The 21167-nt window shown below is 45.1% G+C and overlaps 1 protein-coding gene across 2 annotated transcripts in view; it reads left to right on the top strand.

Annotated features, from left to right (window-relative positions):
• Window positions 1-1671: 1671 nt before the first annotated feature.
• BBS5 (Bardet-Biedl syndrome 5) overlaps window positions 1672-21167 on the top strand; it is a 22885-nt gene continuing 3389 nt past the window's right edge. Inside the window, exons 1-10 of one of the 2 annotated variants that reach the window (XM_006025606.3) lie at window positions 1672-1707; window positions 4309-4391; window positions 5983-6048; window positions 11454-11503; window positions 11905-12032; window positions 14685-14820; window positions 15788-15883; window positions 16277-16339; window positions 18014-18148; window positions 18260-18343. In XM_006025606.3, the coding sequence (XP_006025668.1) occupies window positions 4313-4391; window positions 5983-6048; window positions 11454-11503; window positions 11905-12032; window positions 14685-14820; window positions 15788-15883; window positions 16277-16339; window positions 18014-18148; window positions 18260-18343 (837 nt within the window). In that variant the 5' untranslated portion in view covers window positions 1672-1707; window positions 4309-4312. Of the gene's footprint in view, window positions 1708-3620; window positions 3640-4308; window positions 4392-5982; window positions 6049-11453; window positions 11504-11904; window positions 12033-14684; window positions 14821-15787; window positions 15884-16276; window positions 16340-18013; window positions 18149-18259; window positions 18344-21167 lie in introns of those variants that run through there. The other variant, XM_025206468.1, reaches the window with a different exon arrangement.

Here is a 21167-nt window from a genome sequence, read left to right on the forward strand (position 1 = left end):
CCCGTAGACTGCTCTGGATTTCTCTGGTCAGCCAAGGAAGCCTCTTGGCCCCTTTTCCCCTTTTTCCCCGCATCGGGATCGTCTCCCTCTGTGCCTGAAGGATCATTTCCTTAAGGCACAGCCACCCTTCCTGGGCTCCCATCTCTTCAAAACTCTTACTCTGTAGTGCGTCCTTGACTAAACGCCTGAGTTCATTGAAATCAGCTTTCCTAAAGTCTAGCACTTTCACCCTACTAGTTACCTTATCGACTTGACGTCTTATGATGAATTCTATTATTTGGTGATCACTGTCCCCCAGGTGACCACTGATCTGTAGGTCTCCTACCATGTCATCCCCCGTTGCCAATACCAGGTCCAGTAAGGCATTCCCCCTAGTGGGACCATGTACCTCCTGCATCAGATGGAGGTCCTGTACACAGGATAGGAACCTGCGAACGGTGGGACTTTGCTGTCTGCGTCTCCCAGCAGATGTCTGGGTAGTTTAGGTCCCCCATGACTACCGCCTCCCTAGTTTTTATGGTCTCCGAGAGCTGCCTCAGGAGCCCCAAATCTAGTTCTTCCCCTTGGTGTGGGTGTCTGTAGCAGAAAAATCATTTTCACTCTCTACCCTGCCCTTTCACCCAGTGATTTACATGTTTTATTTCGTTGCATAAGCCAAAACTTTGGGGGAAGAGTGTGGAGAAAGAGATAGACAAGGGTCGGTTAATAAAATATTACAAAAATTCAGCTGTGTCAAGTTGATGTCTATATTCGATCACTTGTTTGCCTACTTAGCACATCTAAGAGAAGGAGAGGGAGGGCTGATTTCATCCCTTTGAGAAAAGCATGAGGTTTTGAAGTTTAAAAAATGATCTTGGACAGAAATGGCTGTGAAGCTGAGATGCACTTATTCATACAGGTCAAGACTAGACATGACAGGCTGAAATGTCAGTTACTATGCATTTGCAAACTCTGCCTCAAAATGTCAAGGAACAAGCAAGACCACAAATGTTATGAGAGCTTTGTCACACAGGTTTACAAATGCAAGACCTAGATAAATTCCCGTATATGGACCAGTTTTAGAAGAGAAAGGAAAACCTGTAAGGCATCCCTTGCTCAAGGAATACTGTTCTCCAGTGAAAGGATGGTTGTCTCAATGGAAAAACCACAATGGTATCACCTTTAAAAGGTCACATGGAGAAAAGAAAGATACTAACTTATTGTCGAATGTTGGACTGGTAATGTTCTACCTGACGTCCTCAAAGCGCAGGAGTCTGAAGACAAATTCAGTGCAAATGGAACAGGTATTTACCATAGATTAGGGGTGCACCGCTAAAGATTTTCTTGGCCAATACCGATAGCCAGTGATTAACCAACCATATTGGGGCTGATGCCAATCTGATTACCAATATTTAGTAACAGTGCAAGGCATTTTAAACTATTGACATAAATAACCTTTTTTGGTTTGTTTTGCATTGATAACACACTGTCACAGGGCACTGAGGTGCCCTGTTCCTAAAGAGGAGAAACTGCTGGGGAAAGAGCCCTAGCAAGGAATAAGGAGCCCAGCTGGGCGTTGCCAGGGCAACCAGAGAAGGTCAGCTGACCAGAAGGGGCAGGGCCTGGCCCTTATAAAGCCCAGGAGCTGAGGCCAGTGGCAGTTCCCTGCCAGCAGCCAGAGAGGCAGGAGCTCCCTAAGGCAGGATGCAAGGCGAAGCCAAACTGCAGGTATAGCTTAACCTGAGTTGAGCAATGTTGTTGTAGCCAGGCGGCTTATGTTTGAGTTATAGCCAGGAGGCTCAAGTTTGTGTTGCTGTTTGGTAAACCGGTGGTTTGGGTGAGGCTATTAAGGGTTGGAGGAGGCCTCATAGGGGACTCACAGTGGAGTGTGAGGACCCCAGCGCCAGTGGGCGCAGCGCACGGGGTGCATAGACCCCAGCCCCAGAGAAGGGCGTTTGAGAAGCCCTAGTGTGGGCGTGGCGAGCCCCAGAGAAGGGAGCGCTATTGAGAAGCCCTGTGTGGGCATGGCAAGCCCCAGAGAGGGGGGCAGCATGACTGAGAAGCCCAAGTTGGGCACGGCGAGCCCCAGATAGGGGGGCAACATTTTTAAGAAGCACAAGTGTGGGCACGGAGAGCCCCAGACAGGGGGCAACATTATTAGGAAGCCCAAGTTGGGCATGGCGAGCCCTAGGAGAGGGCATAAGAATCACGGAGAAGGCCCAGAGAGCATAGGAAGGGGCCAAGATAGGGATAGACCTGAGTTAACATCGGCGAGGGGTGGACTGCGGTGTAGGGGAGGAAACGGAGCCCAGATAGTGCCCCCCTAGCAGCGGGGCAGTATAAGGGGAGCCTCGTGCTGATTAACACTGATCAATTAATTAAGAACAAGGAGTAGGCAGGCGGTTGCCCCAGAGACAGGTGTGTGGGCCCCATTAAGGGCGGCCCAGAGCGGATACCTGTCACACACACACACATGCTTCCTGCCTTCTCTGCCTTATTCCCAGGTATGTTGTCCCCTTGCCTGTGGCTCCTTCCCACAGCCCCGGTCCCCACAAAGCCCCTGCTGCTGTCCCAGGTGGGCAAGGAAGACCCTCGTGCAGACAGTGATGCTGGGCACATTTGGAGCCCTAGAGAATGCTAGTGCCTCAGCGCCAGCAGGCCCTGCACAGCCGCACTTCTGTGACTGCCAGGGAGAAGCCCCTTTTGCCCAGTGCCCAGCAGAATGGAACATCCCTTGCACAGTGCCTTACCCCGTCTGTGCTTGACCCAGTGTCCCCATGGTAGCCCCAGGGCTCAGCACCTGTTGCACATGCAGCATTGCCATGGCAGCAGCAGCAGTAGTCAGTAAGTCCCTTTGATGCTGAGCACAGTGCCCAGTAACCTCTCCCCAGAGCCCCCTCCCACTGCTCACTGGGACGTGTAGTCGGCCACAGACTGGGGGGGATGGTGGGGGGTGGGGACCAGACTACGCTCGCCAAGGTGGTCCAGTCACGTGACCATAATTTGCAGCTACAACAACCAAAAAAAGCCAATAGTTGATAATGTCATTTCTCCTTTTATTGGTGCCGATCTGATAGACAACCAGTATATTGGTGCATCCCTACTGTAGGTAGGGGTCTACTCAACTCAAGGAGGCAGCAAGATGATTTCATGGGGAGATCACAGGGCTGGCTGGAAGCAGCACTTTATTTACAGGAACTTTTATATAAATAGCTACTATGCAAGGGTCTAGGGCCTAGCCTGATGTGACATAGAGTAAGTCCTCCTAGGAACACCATGTCCAGGAAGTGTGGCATTGGAGGAGACAGTCTTCCACACCAAGAAGTTCCTGATGCCACGTTTCCTGGACACTCTGTTCTTGGGAGGGCTTAACATATGTCATACAGTCAGCCATGACTCTGGAAAAATCTTTTTCTTACACTCCGCCTTCTGAAAACATGGTGAGTATTCTATTTTGGGGCATGTGATATGTAAGAAAATATAGTATTGCATATGGCAGGAAGAAGAAGCTACTCAGAAAGGAAGAGTGCTAACTGCATGTTAGGATTTATCTGTGAAATTGCCTTTCCTCAGCAGAAGCTCATAGCTCCTGAGAGCAGCTGTGCTTTTGAAGAAAACTCATTTTGGAGAAGTGAAGTCAGTGCACAGTATACAACCATGGTACTTTGACCTGAAAGCCAAAGAAAGGGTCACATTTTACCTGCCCCTCAATTATAAAATATTGGTTTATTTGATGTTATAATTTAATAGCTATGTTAATGTTGTTCTACATTTACAAATGATAACTTTGTAAGTTTACAACTTTTTATTTTGATGTGTGTATGGAAAATATTGAAGATCTTAATTAATAATAAAATTGAGAGAGAGAGTGGAGTTTGTAGGAGTAGAAATGGTCATCATTTTGGATGGCTGTGGAGGGGCACCCAAATCTTTCTCTTATTAGGTTATAGCAGGAGTGTCAAAAGATACAGTCTGTGAGCCAGATATGGCTCATGGAGCCCTGTCATCCAGCCCTGGGTGCTGCCTGTGGGTCTCGGATTGGACCCACGCCCTGCTTTGGGTAAGTCCTGGGCATGCTATTAGGTGCTCTTTGAGCCAGTCTTGGGTGCATGCTGCCAGCTGCGCTCTGGGCCTCTCCTGATCTGGCCTGAGGACCAGTCCAGTGCCACTCATCTAGTCCATGGGAGCTGTTGATTTTGACACTCCTGGGTTAAAGGAAGCTTAGCTATACCTTATTTTATTAATTCTCGATCAGAGTATTTCATATTTAAATAGAAATAAACATTTGAGATTGCAATATTCCAATAAAAGAAAATGTTCCTGTCTTAGGCAAATGAAAATGAGACCAGGAGAGGTCCTTATTGACTGTTTGGATTCTATTGAAGATACCAAAGGAAACAATGGAGATAGAGGTAAATATATACCCAATGAAATGTTATCATACTTAATGTTAAGTATGATTAGGGAACAAGATTTTATCCCACTCCTATTCAAGTTAATGTCAGCACTAATACTGAAACCTGCTAGAACATGAATGGATCTTGATTGCATGCTTATTAGTACAGGTGAGAATCATATCATCAGAAAAGTGATTGTGTTTGAATTTCTATGATAGTTCTGTGCTTTTTGTTCAAAGAGAAGATGCAGTATCCTACAGTTATTCTGTGAACTTGTTATAGTGATTCACATCTGATGTTGTTACTGATCATAGGAAAGCAAGACATTAAAACCTGATATTGACAAGCAATTGTAGTGTGTGCAGCCCCTTACTTAACCCATATTGTTGCCCATAGGCCAGTGAAGGCTGGGACCCCTTGTGAGTGTCATTAGTCTATGAGAAGCTGTTTCTTTCCCACCTCCATAATTGTCCTGCAGAGTATCAAGGCTCAAAGGTTCTGTTCTCCAGCAGACAGCTCTGTTCCAGATCACTTCTATATTGGACTCATTTAAAAGTCACAGTCATGACTGCATCGTATCAGTCCTTCTATGGGATATTGAGGTAGATCAGGACTGTCCAACTGGCAGGCTGTGGGTGTAGGAGCCTGTGTGGTTTGTGGCCCACAGGCTCCAACTTGGCTGCTGCTCCCCCCTTCACTCCAACTGCTTTAGCAGCAGCAGCCTCTATCCTCCATAAGGATGAGGAGCTCCCTCCCCCTTTCCATCCCCATCCCAGGTTCCCTCCCTGTCCCTATTCCTCCGCATTCCTTCCCTGCTCCAGCATGATGCAGCCTGTGATGCTAGGGAAGCCTATGGTGTGGAGTGCTGGTGCAGAGCAGTGGAGGAGTCTGCACCCAGGAAGCTGAAGTTGGGGTTGGGGCATCTGCACCCATGTGCCTGGTTCAGCGGGATTGCGGAGGTAACCACACGCCTGGTGTGACTGGGATGGGGGTGGGGGAGGTTGAGTCTGGAGCATGGCTGTGTACCTGGTACAGCAGGGTATGCTGATTGCAGCAGGGACTAGAGAGTGTCCTTATTCTTGGCACAGCAGGAAGTTCCTGGGGGGTCCATGGTTTGTGCTACTGCAGCCCACATGGCATGTGGCCCAGGCCGCTAAGAAATTTGACAGCCCTGAGGCAGATGATGAATATGAGACAATGTCAAGCTAGAGGGGATGAAGTCATGGACTCTACCTGAAAGCAGAGAGTATCTTTTTTTTAACACCGGATTCTTATTTGAAATCATTGGATTTATCTTGTGAATCATATTTGCACACTTAACAGAGCTAACATTGCATGGCACTCTGTGACATCCCTGAAAGGATCTCGGGGCACATTGCAGGTTGCCATGGTACCCTGGTTAAGAATCACTGATCTAAACTATAAAAGCAAATTGTATTTTGGCATTCGTTTGTAAGGGTCTTTTTGCTTTCTTTTCCAAAAGGGGGCAGAAAGGGAGGGGGGCATTATTGTATATAAATGTTACATTTAGTAGAGCAGCTTCTAAATCTAGTATTGAATTTGAAAACACTTCAGATTATGAAGAATGTATGCATTTTATTTCCAGGCAGACTTCTAGTGACAAATTTACGAATTATTTGGCATTCATTGGCTTTACCTAGAGTCAACCTCTGTAAGTATTCCCTTTAGATAAATTTTGTGTTTTGCTATGTGGTAGACACCTTAACATCAATTATAATAACAGAGATAAGAATTAACAAGTACTACTTCACAGTCTGTAATCAGCTATTGCTAACCTATGGAAAATCTATTTGTATTCACTATTGCTTTCCTTAGTATAAGAACTACATACTAATTCCTAAATATGCTGTCAATTTTTAATGAAGACATCTTAAAAAAAGGAAATCTGAAGGTAACAGCAGACTCTCCCATTCTTCTTGTGAAGTATGTGTGGATTTTGGAGTTTTGCCTAGAAAGAACTGTTTTGTTTTACTGTACTACACTTCGAATTACTGCTTTGAATTACTATAAAACCTTTTTATTCCCACTTTTTCTGATTTTTTTTTTTTTCTTTTGGTCTTGTTTCACAGTTCCGTTCATCATAAATAGGTCACTTGCTATCGTGAACTCTGATTCAACAAGCAAGTTAATTGAGTTTTATTTTATTAACACGAGTTGTCTGTTGTAACATGTTTAAACTTAAGTACACAGCTTAAGTAGTCTGCTGAAGGAGGGCCAGGGTGCACTTCTTCAGCAAACATTTGGTTTCCTGTCATCAGTGGAGATCCTAATGCTTACAAGCTATATGTTCCCCCCACCCTTACTCCTTGGAGTGGCGGGGGCAGCACAAGGGGGAACAGGGGTGGGACACTGTGGGGGGGGCCAAGGCCAGCGCTACTAGCCAAGCTCCCTCTCTCTCCCGCACTGCCCCCTCCTGATGGGGGAGGGGGGGGGGCAGCAGGCCTGGGCTGATGCGGCAGCAGGGGGAAGGGGAGGAGCAGGCCCGAGGTGGGGAAAAGCCAGCCTGTGGCAGGGGGTGGGGAGCAGCTGACCTGGGTCAATGAGATGGGGAGGTGGGGGATGGGAGGAGCGGGCCCGGCCCCAAAGTGGCAACAGGGAGGGTGAGGGGGTGTGCTGGGCTCACCTGGCTCAGAAACGGAGAGTGGGGAGAGTTGTCTGGCCCAGCCCAACCTGGCCCTGAAACAGCAGTGGGGAAGGTGGGCAGGGCAGGCCCAGTGCCGGCCCCACAATGGTGGGAGGGAGGGGGCACACTGGGCCCAACCTGGCCCCAAAGAAGAGGGTATGAGGGGGGCATGCCAGGCCCAGCCCAGCCCAGAAACATCAGTGTGGAGGTTGTGGGGGCCAGGCCTGGCCCCACAGCAGAGTGGGGGAAAGGGTGAGTAGGCCTGGCCCCAAAGGTTGGGGGGAGGTATGCAGGCCTCTGTCCCTGCCCACACCCCCTGCTCATCATTCTTGATGGGCAATTGGCTAGTTTGTTATAACTTTCCAGGTATAGAATCTACTTATTAGAGGTCTTGAATTTGTCCCTCTCCCATTGTTGCAGCAGGGAAAATAAATCTGCTAGGTTAATGTAGCCCCTGCAGCCCCTTTTGTCAGGCCCTGCTCTCCCTGAAGGAGCAAATTTGAAAACACTCACCTTGAAATAAACAAACCTGTCATAATTTGCATATAGGTAAATTACTATAGGTACCTATAGACTTGGTTCATCCAGAATTGATGCATTTTGCCTCTTTTGAAACTGCTGCAAGTTTTAGCACAGGTACTCCATAAAAACACTTTTAAGCAGCACTTTCTTACCTACTTATATACAATACAAACCATGCATGATGTTAGTTCAAAGCCAATAGGCACATGATTCATTGGGCTGGGCCCCAGCAGAGTCCACAGCATTTTAAGCCATAGTGAACCCCATAGGTCAGCACTGTGTGGATGGACTCCAGATACCCCCCCCTTCACCTAACAAAGGAGCTACATGCTAATTAGCCCCCACTCGTGCTTGGAACTGGGTGTTCTTGTCATGAGTCCGAGGATCCTCCAAAAAGTTTTATGCAGAAGAGGCAGAGGACAACCTGGTCTGGCTGTACCTCGTGGAGGGTGGGGTCACGCTAATCATATGCACTAGCCTGAGAGAGGGGCCAACAGAGGGATTCTGGGTGAACTGTCTTGGGCCCTGTTTGGTGATGTTTGCCAGGCATTTAAGACTGGTGAAGAAACAGGAACTTTTGTAACTGGGAAAGAAAGGCACAGCTCAGCTGTGGGAGTAAAGAGGAAGATGAAATGTATTCAGTGTAGTGGCTCGCCCTGTCGTATGACTAAGAGTTGGTTCTGAGGGGGACTCCACACAGTGGGCTCTATTATATCTCTTGCTCAGATAGGTTCTACTAACCTATCCTTGTTGTAGGTTACTCTCAGTATGTTTGCTTAGTATGCGCCATGTATTTTATAGTCATGTTCAGTGTTGGATAAATTTAATCAGCTTCATAGCTGGTTTTCTTTACTGAGCACCTGCTGCTTTTGGTGGCAGTTCAACAATAGACAGTGTATTTAATGAAGTTTTCCTGTATGCAAATGTAGGACAAGGAGCTTTCTTCCCCCCACCCCATGTTGATTATAGGGAAAAAAAACCTTGTCTTGTATTTGAAAAATTATAGCATCTATATAAAATGTGGTTGGTTATGGTCTTGTTTGTGGTCAGATTTGCCCTTGCTAGAAGAGCTGAGTCTATTCTATATTTTTTTTAGATATTTAAAAAGTCCCTTGCCTTATCTATTATACTAGAGTAATTTGACAAAAGTTTTTAATCGGTTCCTATTTCTGTGCGAGTTAGCTAATAGCTAATTTATTTCATCCAGACTTTGTACAGGTTTTATACAGTTGCACTGAATTTGTTCTTTAGGAGTGCTATTAATATGTGCAATAATGCCAAGAAAGACTACTTCATATAAAGATCACCTGCCATCATATTACCAATTACCTGCTATCATAGCCTAACTTTTGGGAGTGCAAAATCCTTTCCCAAATATGTTTCCCACTTATTTCGGTGGGGACCAAACTATTTTGGCAGATGTACCACTCCAATCCCTTTCCCTTACCCAATCTAATGCTGTACTTTTTGATCCCCATCCTGTTTGCCACTGTGCTGTTTGTCCCCTTGCCAGTCTGCCATGTGCCCATGCCTCTTGTAGCACCCATGCTGCAGGTTGGCCACCCCTGGCTTATTTCATTTTTACAGCCCAGTATTGATATTTAAAATTGTTTCAGATAACAGGGTAAGTATAATTTTTAAAGTTTTTGGTTATCAAAATAAAAATGTATAGCAATAAACCTACTTTACGCAATCTTGAGTTGCATTACATATCATATACTATGGTACATCTTGTCTTTCTTGGATAGTTTAAGTCAGGGGTGTCACATACGCATCCTGCAGGCTGAATCTAGCCCAAGGAGCCACTCTCTGTAGCCTGCGGGACAACTCACGTGACTGGGGTGTTGAGTGGCCTGCCACAGAATGGCAGTCAGTGGCAGTATAGCGAATGAGGGCTGACAGCCCTGTTTTGCTGATTACCACTGTCATAGCCCTACCTCCCCAGCCACTGGTCTCCCACTGCACGTCCCCTGCTGGAGGAAGAGCTGGAGCTGTTGCTGCGGCAGAAAGCACACATTAGCAGCAGCTCTGGCTCTGGTGCACAGCAGTGGCAACTCCACCTGTCCTGGGCACAGGTGCTGGAGCCAGCACTGTGGGCTCTAGTCTGTAACCAAAGCTGCCACTGTCACCACAGGCTCTGCTCTGCAGCCAGAGCTGCCACCACTGTGACAGCTTCCTTGTGTCCCTGTCTGAATCAGCTGCTGCCACAGCTGCTTCTCCATGCCCTGGTCTAGATTTAGCCTTCAAGGAGGCCCAGAGCACAAGGTAACTTTGACATCCTGGCCCAGGGCACAAGATGAGTTTGACTTAATAACTTAAACCACAGATCATGATCTTGCTCCCTTTGAAGTTAATGGGAAATTTTTTCCTAATTTTAATTACTTTATTGAGACCCAGTATACCACAGAGCCTGATGCGGTCTTCTTCTGTTAAAATGTGATTCATTCTGAATTCCCTCAAAGTGGCATTAAAACTTTCTGGGAAAAATTGTTTTGAAAAGAGAACTTATAAACCGTTTCTTTTTTTTTCCACCTTTTTTGTCTTCTCTCTTCACTCACATTCCCTGTTCCCCTACTCTGCTTTGCACCTCTGCTATCTTCCCTATCCTTACAACAAAATTAATATAATGGGTGTAGAAATTTTTTTTATTTAATGGTGAGGTTCTAAGTAGAGGTGCACCGATACATCAGTTGTATATCAGATAGACATCGATAACAGGAAAATTAACGTTATCAACCATTGACTTTTTTTGGCCGACAGTGTAATTGATAAATGCCACATGTATGCACACAGCCACAGCATGCACGTAGCCAGGAATGCAGCCCGGCAGCTTGGAGAGTATCATCTGGCCGGTAAGTCTGTGGGGAGGAAGGGGCAGGGGGGCAGATTGAGGCCCCCACAGTGATGGAGGGAATGGGGCTGGGGCAAGTGCTGCCCAACCAGGGCAGTGAATGTGACCCTGGGAGCAGGATGGACCTGCTGGAGGCTCGTCCCGGGGTGCAGATCCCTGCCACTGCGCACACCCCCTGGCAAGGCATGGGGGACATGTGCCGGCCCTCCCCTCCCCCCCTGATTTGTGTACAGTGCGAGGGCAGACTGCCCACTGTGGCTTGGGGCCGGACTCTGCACCAGACTCTTCCCAGTGAAGGGGCTAGGCTGGGACTGTGCTCAGAATGGGCAGCAGTGATGCTGGGAGGGAGGGCTACGGAGTGAGCTACAGCAACCCCAAAATTCCCTGTAGCCACCCCTCCCAGCGCCACCACTGCCCAGCCTCCTGCTGGGAAGAGGCTGGTACAGCCCCTGACCGCAAGCTGCAGCAGGCAGCCTGCCCTTGCCCTGCACACACATAGGGGCACATGCCCCCTATGCCTGCCCTGGGGGTGCACACAGTGGCAGAGAACTGCACCCCCTTCCCACCCACCCTGCACCCCTCAGAGAAGCCACCTGTGGGTCCGTCCCACTCCCAAGGTCACATTCACTGCCCTGGCTCAGCAGCCCTGACTGGGCAGCCCCTGCCCTAGCCTCACTCCCTCCCTCACTGTGGGGGCCTCAATTTGCAACCCCACGCCTTTTCCCTCTCCCCCACCCCTCGCCCCCCACAGACTTACCACCCGGATGCTGCACTCCAAGCTGCCAGGCTGCATGCCTGTAAATTGGGTATCGGATCAGTATCAGCAGATATTGCTGATTAATAATCAATCATTGGTATCGGCCAAGAAAATCTTTATTGATGCACTCGTAGTTCTGAGGCCTGGTGTGACCCTCATGAAAAGTGTTCAACTAGCCCATAGGAATTTGTTTCTCACAATCAGCATCCAGAGCTCTGTTCTAAGAAACCATATTGTTTTGTGTTACTTTTTTATCAGAAAAAAACAATGTTCAAATTGTGCTTTTTCCCTTTTAATTTTTAGCTGTTGGTTACAACTGCATAATAAATATAACTACAAGAACTGCTAACTCAGTAAGTTTCAAATATACTTTTAAAACTATTACAAGAAGCTGTAAAAATACCATATACACTTGCTGCATTAAATTTCAAAGTTAACTTTTACTCATAGATATAGAATAGTATTGACACTTTATTTTTTAAAACTGTTACAATGTATTTCATTTTGTAAGGAGTGGTTATTTAATGTCAGAACACTGGAAAATTAAGAGCGAAATCTTGGCCAGTAGAAATCAGTGCTAAATCTCTTGTTGATTACAATGGGATCAGAATTTAACTTTAAATTATTAGACTTATAATATTTTGGTTTAAATTCCATTTTGATTATTGCTTCTATTTGGATTATTGATTCCATGTGTAGTTTATAGTCAAGATAGTGTAATGTAATGTTAAATACCAAAAACTTTTTCTTGCAGAAATTACGAGGCCAGACTGAAGCTCTTTATATATTAACTAAATGTAACAATACACGATTTGAGTTCATATTCACCAATGTGGTTCCTGGGAGTCCCAGACTCTTCACTTCAGTCATTGCCGTACACAGGTAACATACTTAAATTTGTATTTGATGATTTTAAAACTATGGTAGATTAAGTACATAAGCAGAATTTGAGATTACTATCACTGAAGCTCCCTGACCATACTCATCCACACTTAAATCAACAGAAATATTCTAAACAGGCAAAGAAACCTTGGAGAAAATGAGGAAAAATTATTTGAGCTTCATTACATGAATAAACATCATAAAATGTGTATCATTCATATATGTAATGCCTGGCCAGGGATTTCATCATCCCTTCTAATTTGTTCAGAACTTGAACCCAAATGTGAATATTGGCTGGGTAAAGAGTATAAGATATAGCCTCTCCACCCCCTTCTCCCCCCATACAAATCTAAGGAATATATGCTCTTGTAACTAAATACTATCAACTCTTAAATGCTTCTTATAATGCAACTTCTTTTTTTGATGAGTCATCAAATAATTTGCTTAATTATATGTTTGGTTTAAATAAAATTAGCTAGTTGATTTAGGTCACAGAACATTGAGATTTTGGAATTTGTTTGAATTCAAAAGCTTAATTTCTATTAAGATTTTAAGCCTTTTGAATTCCATGTATGTAACTTCTCTCAGGGTAAAATCTGATATTAAACAATACTTTTAGTTGGAGTAATTTATAGTAGGAGTGAACCACCTTGTGTAAACCAGTGATGGAATCCTGGCCTTACTGACAAAGGGGCAAAATTCCATTAACATCAGGAGGGCCAGGATTTCACACCTAAACAATAAATCATCTTAATATGAATGTGTCTAACAACATTAACCTTAATCGTAGCCAGGTACACAACTGTAAATGTACCTATTTACAGTTGTGGAATAGTGACTTGCATATATACACCTTACATACACAGAATGTTTGTGCCTTGATCTGAGTGAAATTGAATGTTGCTCAGTGTCAGCATTGTATACTGTATTTTCGGATGCATAAGACGCATCTGTACCTAAAATCTCTGCTCCCTCAACATAAAATTATAGGAAAAGATTATTATATATTTTATTCATAGATTCTTAGATGTAGGGGATGAAAGGGACCTCACAAGATCGTCAGGTCCAGCCCCCCTGCACTTGGACAGAAAAGACTGCTGGGGTCAGATGACTCCAGCAAGGTTCATGTCCAGTTGTTTTTCGATCTCCAGGGTAGGTGATTGTACTACCTCCTGGGAGGAGTCTGTTCCAGACCCTGGACACTCAAACCATAAAGAAATTTTTCCTTGTGTCCAATCTGAAGCGATCTTCTGGTAGTTTGTGTCCATTGTTCTTCGTTGTTTGTGTCCATTGTTCTTCGTCTGCCCCTGGGGTGCCTTGAACAGATGCATCAGGGCCTGGGACAGCATGTCCCTTATATATTTATAGGCTGCCTCCAAGTCCTCTCTTGTCCAAGCTGAACAGCCCCAAGTCTTTCAGCCTCTCCTCATATGACCTGGTCTCTAGGCCTCTAATCATGTGTGTGACCCTCCTTTGGACTCTCTCAAGCTTCTCCACATCCTTCTTGAAGTGGGGCGCCCAGAACTGGACACAGTACTCCAGCTATGGCCTCACCAAAGCCAAGTAGAGCAGGAGGATGACATCCTTAGTTTTGCTTCAGATGCAATGGTAGATGCATGCCAGTGTCTTATTTGCTTTGCCAGCTATGGCATCACACTAGTAGCTCATGTTCATTCTGTGGTCTATCACCCCCAGGTCTCTTTCAGTTGTGGTGCAGACAAGTGTAACACCTCCGAGCCTGTAAATGTGTTTTGGATTATTTCTCCCCAGATGGAGCGCTTTATATTTTTGTGTGTTAAACGTCATTTACATTTTGATCAACTTTTATTGCAGTGATTTCACTTATTTTTCATTATGTAGCTTTGTTGTATGACAGTGGTCACCAACCATTGGATCTCGATCCACCAGTAGATCTTGGAGCCTCTTGGAGTTGATCCAAGGCTGGGGTGGGGGGCTGAGTGCCCGCATACATGCACATGCATGCCCCAGTCCAGCAGGTCAGTCCATGGGAGGGGAGGGGGCAGGGGCCAGATCAAGGCCTCCATGGTGAAGGACAGTGCCGCAGAGGCAGGAGCAGGGGTAAGTTGAGTGGGGCCCAACCCGGGTGAGATTTACCTGCTGGGGAGGCGCATCCCAAAATTATTTTTTCTCCCTCTGCCTCGATCTACCCCCTTCCCTCCCCTCAAATTTACCTACTGGGCAGTGGTGCATGGTAGATCTCGGGTTGCTTTTAAATGCCAAAGTTATTCGCCTACTTAAAAAGCTTGGAGACCACTGTTGTATGAGATGCACCTTAATTTTAGGGGGAGAAAGCATCTCATAACTGAAAAATATGGTATATGTGAACATAGGTTGTACTTTTAAGCCTGAGAGGACAGAACTGTAAGGTGAAGAAAAATATAGGATGCATGGTTAAGGTGCAAAGACCAAAAACAGTCTAGCTAAAATATAATTTAAATAACTAGCTTTGTGTTTTTAAAGAAAAATGAAATACAATTATTATATTCAATGAAGCCTTATGAATATTGCTCTTTTTGTATAATATGGATAAGTGACATGGTAAATGTGGACCGTTTTACTGTTTACTGCTAACGTGAACTATGACAAACATTGAAATGGTCAGCTTTATGCCTGCACGTTTCTTATTCGTAGAGCTTATGAAACTTCTAAAATGTACCGTGATCTTAAGCTAAGAAGTGCATTGATTCAAAACAAGCAGCTGAGATTATTACCTCAAGAACAAGTATATGACAAAATCAATGGAGTCTGGAATTTATCTAGTGATCAGGTATAGTTAAAACAGGAGTATATACAATTTTACTAAAATTATGGTTAGTTTTTTTTAATCTTTCCTAGCAACTGTACTATTATAGTTCTCTAACCTCACAGGAATTATCTTTTGGTTCAGTTCATCAACTGGTTACATGAGAAGTTGATCCTGTATCTATGCCATTCAGTACAACAGAGTACTTTTCCTAGCAACCTGTAGCGGACATGACACATGCTGGGAGATATTTTCAGCTCACGTACAAGGAATTAGATACACAGCTTATCTTAACAAGAAGTATTTGTGTGCCCGATTCTCTGTGTATCATCCTAAAAGTTACCTTGTTTCTTTTAAAATGCAGGGCTGCCTGTTCATACAACCTACCTATAATATTGCCTGCATGTTGTGTTTTAATTGCCAACAACTGAAAGCATTATAATGTAAGAATAGTTTTTGAAAGGTGAGAAAAGTAGTTGCAAGTGACCTGAAGAAGAACATGTCCCCCAGGGCACTTTTTATTTGTATTTGTTTGGGCCAGTAACAAAAATGAATGAACTGTGTTCCTTCCTATTCAATTTTTAGTCCAAAATGGATGAGAGATTCATGTTGACAAGTAAAAGATTTTTTTTTTTTTGTTTATGTACCTTTGCCATATATCTCCACAATTGCCTAAGCTTAACTTGCATGCCATTGTACTTGTACAATTTACCAATTTGGAACTGCGCAGTGAAGAACACTTGGAATCTTCATGTACTGCCTGTAGGTTTGCTGTGCTGTAGTTTGATCCGGCTATGCTGCAGTAATAAGAACTCCCCAGGGAGCTCACCACTTAAGGATGTGTCATTTAGAATTGTAGAAGTCAGTGTTAGTATTATTGAATTAAATGGGGACTTGGATTCCATTACAATCTAAGTAGTCATGGATATGAATTGTGTTTGGTGATAGTTCTGGCTCTTCAAATGAATTTTACATATCTATTCTATTACAGGGAAATCTGGGGACATTTTTTATTACTAACGTGAGAATAGTTTGGCATGCAAATATGAATGACAGCTTTAATGTCAGTATACCATATCTGCAAATTGTAAGTATCTTCATGTCTCAATCCTGTTGAACCTTACATATTTTATATAGCCCAAATTCTAACCTTCAGTTGACACACAAGTTGCATTAATGTGAGCAGGAGTTGCATTCCCTTATTTGAGGAAAGAATTCAATCTCTATTAATAGCAGCTATAGAATATATTTACCTGTCCAGATTCTTGGCAAAACCCCCAGGCTTTCTGGATCAGGGGGCAGAGCATGGCCAGTGATCTGCATTCCTGATTTCAACAATGCTTAATGTGCTGCACTGATCTGAGACAAGTATGCTGTGCGGGATGGTTATTGCCAGGCATTAAAGACAAATAAACACAATTGGTATTATTTAGAAGTATTTCTTAATTCTTTTACTTTTTCTTTTTTCATTTACAATCAGCGTTCAATAAAAATTAGAGATTCAAAGTTTGGCTTGGCACTGGTCTTGGAAAGCTCTCAGCAGGTAAGAAAATTTAACAGCATTCTTTAGCTCCTGACATTTTTATCTATGTATGTAATTGTATAATGTAGCATGCTACTTTTTGAACTATTAAAATATCATTTTGTTTTACCTTGAATCAAGTACTCTAGTGGCTACGTAAGTTGTCAGTATCATGGTAAAGATGGAGAGAGTCCAGCAGAAGGGCAACAAAAATTATTAGGGGGCCTCGGGCACATGATTTCTGAGGAGAGGCTGAGGGAACTGGGCTTATTTAGTCTGCAGGGCTTATTTAGTCTGCAGAAGAGAAGACTGAGTGGGGACTTGATAGCAGCCTTCAGCTACCTGAAGGGTGGTTCCAAAGAGGATGGAGCTAGACTGTTCTCGGTGGTAACAGATGACAGAACAAGAAGAAATGGTCTCAGGTTGCAGCAAGGAAGGTTTAGGTTGGATATTAGGAAAAACTCTCACTAGAGTTCACTCTAGTGGTGAAGCACTGGAATGGGTTACCTACAGAGGTGATAAAGTCTTCATCCTTAGAGGTTTTTAAGGCCTGACTTAGTTTCATAGTTGTTAGGGGCTGGAGGGGACCTAACAGGTCATTGGGTCTAGCCCCCCGCACTTGGGCAGGAAAGACCGCTGGGATCAGACGACCCCAGCAAGATGGGTGTCAAGACACCTCTTGAAGATCGCCAGGGTGAGTGACTGTACCACCTCTGGGGGAAGCCTGTTCCAAACCCTCAGCACTTGACTTGTAAAGAAGTTTTTCATTATGTCGAGCCTGAAGCAATCTTCAATCAGCTTGTGTCCATTATTTCTTGTCCTTCCCCGGGGGCCTTGGTGAAATGATGCTCCCCCAAGCCCTGATGTATGCCTCTGATATACTTGTAGGCTCCCACCAAGTCCCCTCTGAGTCTTCTCTTCTCCAGGCTGAACAGCCCCAAGTCTTTCAGCCTGTTCTCATATGACTTGGTCTCTAGGCCTCTAATCATACGCATGGCCCTCCTTTGGACTCTCTTGAGCTTCTCCATATCCTTCTTGAAGAGCAGTGCCCAGAACTGGATGCAGTACTCCAGTTGCAGTGTCACCAAGTCTGAGTAGAGCAGGAAGATAACATCCTTGACAAAGCCCTGGGTGGAATGATCTAATTGGGGCTGTTCCTGCTTTGAGCAGGGGGTTGGACTAGATGAGCTCCTGAGAACCTTTCCAACCCTAATTTCCTATGATTCTAAGATACAGCTGTTACTGAGGTCTCTCTCAAAATACAAAGAAGCTATCATGTTAGCATGGCCTTTTTTTAAAAGTGTTTTGTTACAGAAGACCTCTAGCTTGAGTCGTAATTGATTACTGTTACTAAAGAGCAGTTGAAACAAGACCATATTCTTAAAAAGAAAAACTTTTTTGTCTGTTTAACTACCCTCTTAAAAGATTAGTAATTTTCTGCTCTTTGCTATTTCTGCTATTTGACCATGTTCAGAAAAATACTTTTACATCTACTCTATTGATTTATTAGGGCCAAAATTATATGTAGTAATTAATGGATTTATGTAGCCATTTGAAATGATGAAATGTTCTATAAAAATCCAAATTATAAGTATTAACACAATGTTGTCTAGATGAAAGTATTTGTGTATTGTAAATAAGTATCTTTTATATGGTAAAAAAGCAATTCATCTGAGTATTTTTCTGTTCTTCTAGAGTGGAGGTTACGTACTTGGTTTTAAAATAGACCCCGTGGAGAAACTACAGGAAGCAGTAAAAGAAATAAATACACTGCACAGAGTTTACTCAGCTAACCCTATATTTGGAGTGGATTATGAAATGGAAGAAAAGGTAGTCTGTCCATTCAGCTTAAGAGGCTACATGCAGCATTATACTAACTGTACAAAAATTCATTAAACACATAATATATAAAAACATTTACTTCACTGTCTTAATTGACAGCCCCAGCCTCTTGAAGACCTGACAGTGGAACAGGTTCAGGATGATGTGGAAATAGAATCTGATGAACAGACAGATGCTTTTGTGGTAAGCTTCTCCAGAAAAAAAATGTTTGATTCTTTAAATATAAATTTCTTACAGAATTTGTTTTCCTATTAAAGGTAATAGCACACATAGAAGGACAGAGTCTAAGATTATGTTGCATTCTTTCCTAGGCACACTACAACTTTCTTTAGGAAGAGCTATCTTGAAGGAATTAGTTAAAGTAGCAGTCACATGAAAGTTGCAGTACCACTTAAGGTCTACCAGGGTCTGATTGTTTGTAGTACAATCAAATTATACAGTATATTAAAATATTTCTTCTTTGGGGCAGTCTGATATGACAGTAGAATGTTTAGAAAGCATTTGCCCCAGTAAGATTTTAGAAAAAGGTGGTAAATGCTGTGCATGAGTTTCAATTCAAATAAATGAATAGCATCAACTTTCTTTCATATTTATAAGAACTGTGTGAACTCAAGATCAGGGTCTATACACGAAAAATATGAGAAAATAATATTCCAGAGGACATATGGGTGGCCTGGAGACCCCTGCAAATGTATGGGTTAATTATAAATATAACTCATAGGGACTGTTCACTACCATGAGTGACAGGTGCTGGTCAACAAACCTGTCTCCCTTTGGGAAGCCCCAATGGCTTTGGGTAGAGGAGTGCCTAAGGGTGGGGTACTGGAACCCCCTGGGTGAAGGAAATGTCCCCAGAAAATTGGATGAGCCAGAATCCTTTTGGTCAGTGGCACCCACACTACTAGGACTCCTCCCATCCAGAAAAGGCACAGTCCTGGACACAATAAGCCAGGTGCTTCCTTCAACTTGGAGTGGTGTTCCAGCTAGACACTGCAGCAGGCATGTACCAATCATCTTGACTTTCGTCTTGCCATTGGAGTCCTATGGCCCCTGCTGAGAGAGAAGGTGGAGGGCCAATGGCTACTCCTTCCTTCTTTGTTCTGCCTAGGTGTAAGCATCGAAGGTCTGTGCTCACCAGTCACTTGTCCTGGTGGGCAAGGACTCAGGCATTTGATAGCTCCAAGTAGCCCTATTTAGGTATGGCCTATTTGCCCCAATCTGGGGAAGACCCTAAAGAAGATGGGCTAAAAAAAAGTTTCCTTCCAACTTCTTTTTCCCTGGCTCTAAACTAATTATTGTTTGTTGCAATGTTCACACTATGATAACCAGACTTGAACAGAAAGACCACAAACTTCAGAAAACAGCCATAATTGATAGAGAACTACATCAGTTGGGTGTCAACATTGCAGCCCTCATTGGGACAAGAAACTGGATCATTAGATGAAGTAAACTACCACTTTTCCTGGTCTGGGAAACCTGACAATGAGCCAAGGCAAACTTAACTCATGTCTGGAACAACAAGCTGATAGATGGACACATTTGTGTTCAGGTTATCAGCTTGTGTCCTCAGTTACCCTCCTTTATGATTGTGAAAGCTGGGTCACATACTCCAAGCAGGAGCAGAGATTGAACAGCTTCCACTTTTGCTGTCTCGGAATAATCCTTAGAGTCACTTGGGGATCAACGGATCACCAACAACAAGATCTTTGAGAGGACTGGTCCAATCTATGCAAACTATATCGGACCCTCACAGGCTTTGCTAGCTGGGACACATGGAGCACATGCCTCAAGATCATCTGCCAAAGACTCTTCTCTACGGCCAATTCAAGAAGCACCTGCAACGCAGAGGAAGGCCCAAACTCCAATACAATTACAAGGTAAAGCAAGATCTCAAGAAATTCAGCATTCCCACTGACAACTGGGAGAACCCTGCCCACAGCCATTCGGTCTGGAGAAATCAGGTCAAAGCTGGCACAGTCACCGTGGAGAGCCATCAGAGAGCCCAGACTGAGGCCCATAGGCGAGCCAGGAAATAGAATGTGCTTCAACCTCCAGCTGAGAAGTGGACACCTGTAGCCACTGTAGGAAGGCTTGCTGCTCACGCATTGGGCCATTCTCCCACACCACTGCCAAACACCACTCACTGACTGACTGACTTTGTCTCATATCCTTTCATCTGTGTGGCAGTGCACTAGGTGTGCCTGCCACTTGCAACCAGTGGGTTGCGGGGCCCCGGTGTGAGGGGGCAGGAGGATGAGCGACGAGGAGCCCCATTGAGAGGGAGCAGTGAAGTGGCCCCAGCGAGGAGGCAGTGATGAGAGGCCCCAGAGAAGGGGGCGGTGATGAGCCCCAGAGAGGGGGCGGGAGTGAGGGGCCAAGAGAGGGGGCAGTGGTGAGGAGCAACCAGTGCGTTGCGTAGCCCCAGAGTGAGGGGGCAGTGATGAGCGCAACCAGTGGGTTGCGGGGCCCCGGTGTGAGGGGGCAGGAGGATGAGCGACGAGGAGCCCCATTGAGAGGGAGCAGTGAAGTGGCCCCAGCGAGGAGGCAGTGATGAGAGGCCCCAGAGAAGGGGGCGGTGATGAGCCCCAGAGAGGGGGCGGGAGTGAGGGGCCAAGAGAGGGGGCAGTGGTGAGGAGCAACCAGTGCGTTGCGTAGCCCCAGAGTGAGGGGGCAGTGATGATCTAAGGGGGGAGGTGTGTGGCAGTGCACTAGGTGTGCCTGCCACTTGCAACCAGTGGGTTGCGGGGCCCCGGTGTGAGGGGGCAGTAGGATGAGCGACGAGAAGCCCCATTGAGAGGGAGCAGTGAAGTGGCCCCAGCGAGGAGGCAGTGATGAGAGGCCCCAGAGAAGGGGGCGGTGATGAGCCCCAGAGAGGGGGCGGTAGTGAGGCCCCAAGAGAGGGGGCAGTGGTGAGGAGCAACCAGTGCGTTGCGTAGCCCCAGAGTGAGGGGGCAGTGATGATCTAAGGGGGGAGGTGTGTGGCAGTGCACTGGGGGGGCCTGCCACT

This window comes from Alligator sinensis, unplaced genomic scaffold (genome assembly GCF_000455745.1).
Source record: "Alligator sinensis unplaced genomic scaffold, ASM45574v1 scaffold143_1, whole genome shotgun sequence".
NCBI lineage: Eukaryota > Metazoa > Chordata > Crocodylia > Alligatoridae > Alligator > Alligator sinensis.